We start from the raw sequence: 8030 nt of genomic DNA on the forward strand, positions 1-8030 counted from the left end.
AGTTTGGTAGATTTATAACTTATTTATTCAAATATCTAGAATTAGATTAATCAATTTCTCTTAAATCCTTTTAATTTCATATTTTCTCTATTTAAAATCTCTAAATAATTATTCGGTGATAATAACTGATTTGCATCACATCATATAAGCTTGAAATCACAACACCCACACCACTATTATCTAAGCCATGTCACGCTATTTTTAGAGTGCTTGATCCGGGTTTATAAAGTTGATCACTTATAAAAAAAAATCAAAACTAAATCAATTAATAATCAATAATAAGAGTTTCTTGAATTTTATAATCTTATTGTATGGATTTGTTTTTTGATATTACTAAGTTAAGATATTTGATCTAGTTTGTTTATTGGTATCTGAGAATAATTTAATCATTTCATCGAATTTAAATTTTTTTTTTTTGTTAATTACACAAGTAAAATGTAATTTTTAAATGAACAGAGAAAAAGTGAAGAAATCCATAAACTAGGTTTTTTTTAGTTATCCGTAAAAATTCAAATGCCAACAAAATTCAAATCCAAATGGAAAACGAACTCTCAAATTTTGTGGACCCCACTATGTCCCTGTCAACAGACACCATGGATTGCCATGCATTATAGTATAAAAATTAGAAAATATGTGGATCTAAGATACCGTTTGTCAACCATCCAGACTTTCAGGCCTTTTATTGGGTTGGTGGTCTTTATTTTTTTAAAAAAAAAAAACATTTTATAAAACATTTCTTTGCTGGCCTGGTGCCTTGTTGATATTGTGTGTGAAATACTGTATTTTTTAAAATTATTTTTTAATTAAAATAATTTTTTGTAGAATTTTTTTAATTTTTAACATCATTATATTAAAATAATTTAAAAAACAAAAACTTATAAAAATTTATAAGTTCTTAGAGTCAAGCCTTGCTTTTAAAAATTTATAAAAATTCTTTATTTTTTATTTTAAATTAATTACTTTAGATATTCTTAAATTATTTTAATGTATTAATATTAAAAATAAATTTTAAAAAATACAAAAATATTATTTTTAATATATTTTTAAATAAAAAAACACTTTATAAAACGATGTCCACGCACTACCTCAAAGTCTAATCGCATTCGTGGTCCTTATCAAGGTAAGGTGGTGACCACTTCGGATCCTTTTAGATGAGGTTACTGTTGCAGGTTGAAGAGTGGATACTTCGGATGGACTGAGGTCTCATCGAATAACCAATCAACACATTTCCCACTTTCCAATTAAATCACTAAATTTATAACACAGTGAATTACTCAAGCTTCATATGAAGTTTCTGAGCACAAGATACAACCAAAATTGTAAAACTTGCTTCACATTTTATGCAGTGGCCAGGTTCTTCGATGCACGTCTCCAAATAAGTGGCAAATGTGGTGGCTGATTTCCTACGTTGCATGATGCCCTCATTCATGAGGCAACTATAATTACAGAAAACGAAAACGAACATCAAAGCACTCAGAGAATGTGCGCTTTACCGCCATGAGCAGGCATTGCAAAGCTTAATCCAACCTTCTTAGCAAGTACTGAACTTGAACCTCCTTTGTCAGCGGCATGATCCATTCACCATATAAATCAGCAACCAGGGTTGGTCGTATTTTGTACACTGGGTCAGTTCCATCTATTTCTCCTTCCATCGTCACTTCCTGCCCAAAAGCTTTAGCTTTCATCTCAACTCTCTTTTTCACCGCCTCTTCAACTGCTGGGTATGTCAGAATTTCCATCAGTCTTTTGCTGTCCTGAAAATTATGAACACCAACACCAAGATGAGAATACAGAAGATTACATTGTGAGCTGCTCGCTCTAAAAGGTAAAGAAAGGATCATGCAGTAACAACTTGTGCTCTAATGGCAGCCTCATAATCATCTGGAGAAGCCCGAAATTTAGCCTCTGCTACAAATTCTCCATAATGGATTCTTTTTGAGAGAGCCTGAAATCACAATAATGCATAAGCGTGTCAACTAAAGAGTTACTAAGTGTAATCCATAAGAGAGAGGAGATGCTTCAGTTAGGACAAATTATAGTTCTTGAACATCATTTACATGAATATGTTCTGAGTTTGTTCGTTTACCATCATGAGATTACATTATAAATAAGAAGCATAAGCTACATAGATATGGAAGCAAAAAAACGAACAAAACAGTTCATCAAAAAAGGAGATACAAGAATTGGGAGGATAACAAGGTTTTAGGCTAAATTGGACACAAAGCTGGGAACATAGCAGTTGATAAGTACTGCTACACAACCATATTCACATCAGAGCCCAATGAAGTTAGAAATATGCACCACAAACTTGAAGAGTTGTGAAAAATTGTAAAAACAGATTCTTTTTCTTCCAAATTTCAGCCAAACATGGAACTGCATAAATAGGTATCTGTTCTTTTTATCTTCTCTTTCCCCTTTAAGCTTGTACAGATTTGATATCCCTCAAGTTGGAGAATATACGAGAAATCTAATTCTTTCAGAAAAGACAAGCGAGAGGCACAAAGTAACGAAAAGGGATATGAATCCAAATTTAATCTGATGACGAATAAAGCTTTCTATTAGAGATAACTTTGGAAACTCAATTTTAGCAAAATTTGCTCCATTAGCATTCCAAGCCATGTAATGCACATTGCCACAAACTGATTAGCAATTGTGCCATCAAAATGCCACCTTTTGACTGCTTTAAAAAGTAATTAAGCCCTCACGAGTCACTTCTCATGTTAATAACATAGTTTATGAGAGTGCTGACACAGCTCCATCAGAGGAGGTGCTTTTTAATACTGATTCAGAGAAATGAGTGCTGATAACATATGCTTCACTGTCCTCGAAATATGACTCATGTTGTTTAATACCCATCAGCAAAAACCATATATATGAAGGGAATATGATAAGGATTTTTGTTAGGTTAAAGATAGACCAGCTCCTTGCATGAAATGAACCATAAATAAATGCACATATTTGCAAGGTCAAGTTGTGACAGGAGAGAAGCTCACCGTTCATCAAGGACAAGAGTAGCTAGATAGTAGAAAAACAACTTTGGTTCAGGAGTCAAATACACCCAACTACATTTATCCATTTGTTACCTCATTAACTCCAGGAAGAGTCTAAACAGCAAAGGAAGACTTATTTTAATAGTAGAATCTCTTAAGAGTAGACCACTAGAATGAGTCAAATGCAATTTCCAATCAAGAATCTTAGCTCCATTCAAAAATAACAAATTTATTAACAATATCTTCCCAGGGTACATGTATCACTAACCAGATAAAGAGAAAGTTCACAGAACGAAACTAGAACTAAAGCATCAAGGAAGATCAAGAAAACAGTTTGTAATCTCTTAGGTTGAGATTTGAAAGTATCACAGTAGTATTAAGAGCAGCCCAGAGTTAATTAGTTAAATGCATACCTGTAGACAGATTGTGTCACAAACAGCTGTTGATCCACAATTGCCATCATCTCCTTCTTTGACCAATCTAGGAATAAGTTCTCTAAAATACATGTCCCATACTGTCTTATTTATATTTATTGAATCAGTAATGGGATGTAGTACCTGTGTGGCAAGGAAGGAACAGGTTTGAAGAGGAAGTAAAAGAAAATAGACAAAAGTAAAATCTGAACATGCAGCAAGAGAGAGGGATAGAGTGCTCATTTTTTATATTATGTTTTTTTTTTAAAAGAAGTTAACATGCCAGAATTTTTTTCTTATGCTCATGCAAAAATTAAAATCTACATCTGACAACTGGTCTTAATTTCAGAATTAGATGGCATTTTGTTGCATATAACAAGAGAAAACAATGCAGTGAGTTTTTATGGCACAAGCCTCACAATATATCAGCTAAATAATCAGTTCCACAATTGCACTGTGTCGATCACAGTACACGCAGTTCCTCCTAAATTGAAAGAAATCATCAAACTGAAAGATAAATATGTTAACTGGGAGCTTGATCCATGGCATAATAAAATTGTAAATTTGGAAAAGGCAGCTAATAATATATCTACAGAATGTATTTACACATGTCTTACCTGTGGATACTGCAAGGGTGGCAACACTGGCTCAGGTAAGTCATCCGGGAAAAAAGGATGTTCATCAGGGCTCTTGTATCTGCCAAGCTAATGACCAGATGCAATTCAAGAAAACTTCATGAATTCTCTAATTGATATCTTCTTTCTTTCCCAGAAGTTAAAAGGACTAAGTACAACATACCTGAGCATGTAGCTTTTCAGTTTCCTTAAGGATGAACTCAATCAGAGAACCATGGAACCCTTCCAATGCAAAAGCTTCAGGGTCATAGGTACTGGCATTATAACAGTATTGGGATCTCTCTAAGAGGCTAAATATTATACTATCCTCTTGTAGAATCAAGGAACTCCTGATGTTATCTAGGGTCAAATTCTCGCTTATGTCCACCCTTTTCTTCTCTGTCAGCCTACAGAAATGATGAAAACTACTTTCAAAACTTGACTGGCAAATAACAAGTTGGAAGTTGATAAGCATCAGGCCCTTCAATATAAAGCAACAATATGTGTCCAAAACAGAAACAATTCTAGCTTTAGAAAGCAGTGCTGTGAAATATTCAGGTTCAATCACAGGAAATCTTAACCCTATACTTTGATGGGGAAAAAAACTGAAGAAAGAGAAAAATCGTGCAAGTTTGCACTTTGCACTGTTTGTTACATTTGCGCGCATCAGTGAGTTATCAAAAAAAATAAAAACCAAAGCATCAGTTTATCTACTTTTAATGAGAAAATATACATGAAATTTCTCCAACTCTCCAACTTTTATCAGAAGAATGGAGCTCGTTCGATTACCTAAGCTAACCATTCAGCTTACTTTCAATATTGATTTTGTAATCTACACACATGCTTGTATTTGCAAGCGCGCAAATATTCTAGCCTCAGTTTCTTAAACCCAAATCAATAAGAGAATTCTTTTTTGGTATGTTTAGCAACTAACACAATAATAACAATATTAATACTACACATTAAAAAAAAATATTGATTTGTTCACCGAATCAACAAGAATTTAGAATGCTGGTTAAAAAAATATATAATTCAGAACGGAAACACAATACAAAGTAATATATAGGTGGTGGAAATTAACTTGTGAATCCATAGATCATAAGAAATAATGCCAACTTACATACTATAAAGATACAGTGCCACCAACCCAAATCCAAAAGCAAGAAATTCAACGGCAAAAACATACATAGTCCAATCTGTGATAAATATCATCTATTCGCACCCTCAAAACTTGAAGATTCTTGAACAAAACAGCCAAAAAAACAATCCCAGAAAACAGGAAACGAACAAGAAAAATAGCAACAAAAAAGGGCAAAATCAAAACCAGAAGAAAACATGAAACTACTAATCAACAAGACCAAGTAAACTAATTTAAGCAAAAGGATCACTGTTTCTTTACCCCATGGATACAGCAGATGCTTGGACTGATAGAATGCGTCTCTTTGTCAAGTTTGGGCAGCTAACTCTTAAAGTTGTGCCATTCTGCCCGGTTTGGAGACCTAAACTATAATTAGCCCTTGAAAATCTTGATTCTTTAGAAGCTAGAAAAGCCGGGCAAGAAGCTCCTAATAGCTTAGCCTCCATAATAGATAGATAGAGAGAGAGTGACCGGCCAAATAGACCTGCAAAGTTGCAATATACAGAGAAAGCTTTAAACTTTAAAGCCCAAGAAAAGCCAAAAGCCACCTGTAAATAGACAAAAGGTTTCCTCGTTTGATTGGGCGTGGTTGTTGGAAACGGAAGATGCCAAATTGGGGTTAGGTGAGAAGACAAGGAGCTGCACCTTCCACCAATTTTACCTCCACTGGCAATTCAAGATGTCAAAAAAAAAAGAGGTTTGATTGACTTTAAAGTTTAAACCTTTTTTTTATACAAAAACTTGTATGTGGACGAGTTGATGGGATATTAAAAAGGAGAATTATTAAGAAATATTATGTCTTTTTAGGTTGAGAATATTTTGCATATTATATTTTTTATTATTACTGTTTATATCCTATTATTTCTTAAGTTAATTTTATTATATATTTTGAATTATTGATTTTCCAATCAATAAAAAAAAAGTACGTAAAATACTATAAATTTGTTATTATCCAAAGTATCTTTATAAATAAAATATTACTTTTCTTCTTCTTCGTCGTCATCTTCTTCCTCCTTCACCATTTCTTTCTTTCTTTTTTTCTTAATTTCAATATCAACCAATAATTACATGTACTGCCCTTATGTCTAACTGAACTCATAATCAACGGAGCTAACTTTACTTGAAAAACGTCAACGTATCCGATACCACACTACTCGAATCTCAATACTTGAAAGCTACTGAAAAGTAGCTCATAAACCTAGAGCATATGAGAAATCACACAAAATTTATAAACAAAAAAATTAGTATTTTTCAAAGCTTTAGTAAATAAAAAACTAAAATCAAATGGTTAAAATCTAGAAATAGCAAAAAAGGAAAATAATCATAAAATTGACCTGAAAAAACTTATTAGCCTCGTTAAAGAAAAGGAAAGTTTTCAAATCAAAGAAGCCAAAAAGATTGTTTTTTGACATTAATTCTATAAGGAAAAAAAACTTCCCAAGTATAGAAATTCAAACTCATTCCTTAACAAGTGATACAAATCCACAAAAAATACATGTATCCTTTCGCACCATCCATTTTAGCATGATTTAGATCCCGTTTAATTTTGTATTTTAAAAATATTTTTGAAAAAATTTGAAGTTTTTTTTATTTTTTTACTTCAAATTAATATTTTTTGGTGTTTCTAGATCGTTTTGATGTACTGATATTAAAAATAATTTTTTAAAAATAAAAAATATATTATTTTGATGTATTTCCGAGCGAAAAGTACTTTGAAAAGCAACCGCTACCACACTATCAAACACCCTTTTTAAAATTAAAATCAGACTTAGATTATTCATAAACATAGGTATTTTTATCTTTTCATTATTATTTTAAGCTATCATGGACCACAGATAAACTATAATGAATGAAAATATGGTATGTAAAATGTTCTTGCACTTAAAATACATGATATATTTAGTAAATTTTTATATATAAAAAAATTCAATCCTATAGATAATTGAAGATATCCCATTGTATTTTTAGTCTGTTAAGTCAAACTTAAGTTGCCTTCCTAAATGGAACTAATAGGAAATCAATCTTTGATAGCACCTTCCTTATTTGTGAAAACAAAATTTAAATCATCAAAGATCTAGATGAAATTACATTTTTATCTTTTTTTCTCCTTACCATTTGAATACAATGATCCACTTCATATAGAAGTTGCTTGCACTTTGGAATAATTTAGTTAGACAAAAATCTAATGTTTTTATTTGATACAATATTTTTAGGTTTATTGTGAGAATATTATACATCTTTGAATCATATACCATGGTTTGTTCTCTCTCTCTCTCTTGTTTTGAGAGTTTCTTAACAAATTTTGTTTACCTAAAACAAGTCAAATTTTCCATATAAGATTCAATTACCTAGCCATTGTCTTTTCTTAGTAAATTGGTAGTTAAATTAACAATAAAAAAAATGGTAAAAAGAAACCCAATTAAAAGGACAATCCCTATAGATTACTAATCTAATAATATGAATCCATCCCCTCTCAATCTCTTTACTTCAACATGCACACTAACATTCATTTATCAATTGTTAGGGTAATATATGGTAGTAGATTTCTTTTCCCTCCTCTAAAGAAAAATTCTTGAAACAACATCACATGTTAATAATGTGAATTTTTGTTAACTCTGATAATTTAATAATCAATTAGCATTTTTTTAATTTTGAACATTTAGTATTATTTATAAGTAGTTATATTATTGATAAGTAATTTAATAACCACGTGGAGTCTTTTTACCTTGGTTCAAACACCTTGGTTTAGAAGTGCATCTAAACCAAGGTTCTGTTATTGAAATCTTGAGAGGCATATTGTAAACATTCTAGTTAAACAAGTAAGAAGCAGTAAAACCTTGATAACAAATGATTCATCATTCACAATAACAAAAAT

The 8030-nt window shown here is 31.5% G+C and overlaps 1 protein-coding gene across 1 annotated transcript; it reads right to left on the minus strand.

Moving 5' to 3' along the window:
- Nucleotides 1–1211: 1211 nt before the first annotated feature.
- Nucleotides 1212–5840, minus strand: LOC7496001 (chorismate mutase 1, chloroplastic). Its single transcript, XM_024589247.2, has 6 exons — nt 5417–5840; nt 4202–4424; nt 4021–4107; nt 3404–3547; nt 1853–1945; nt 1212–1754 (listed from the first exon to the last, which is right to left on the minus strand). Exons 1-6 carry the CDS (start codon nt 5599–5601, stop codon nt 1518–1520), a joined length of 969 nt encoding a protein of 322 aa, XP_024445015.1. The 5' UTR covers nt 5602–5840; the 3' UTR covers nt 1212–1517.
- Between the last annotated feature and the right edge of the window lie 2190 nt (nt 5841–8030).

The sequence above is a fragment of the Populus trichocarpa genome, chromosome 17 (genome assembly GCF_000002775.5).
Source record: "Populus trichocarpa isolate Nisqually-1 chromosome 17, P.trichocarpa_v4.1, whole genome shotgun sequence".
Lineage (NCBI taxonomy): Eukaryota > Viridiplantae > Streptophyta > Magnoliopsida > Malpighiales > Salicaceae > Populus > Populus trichocarpa.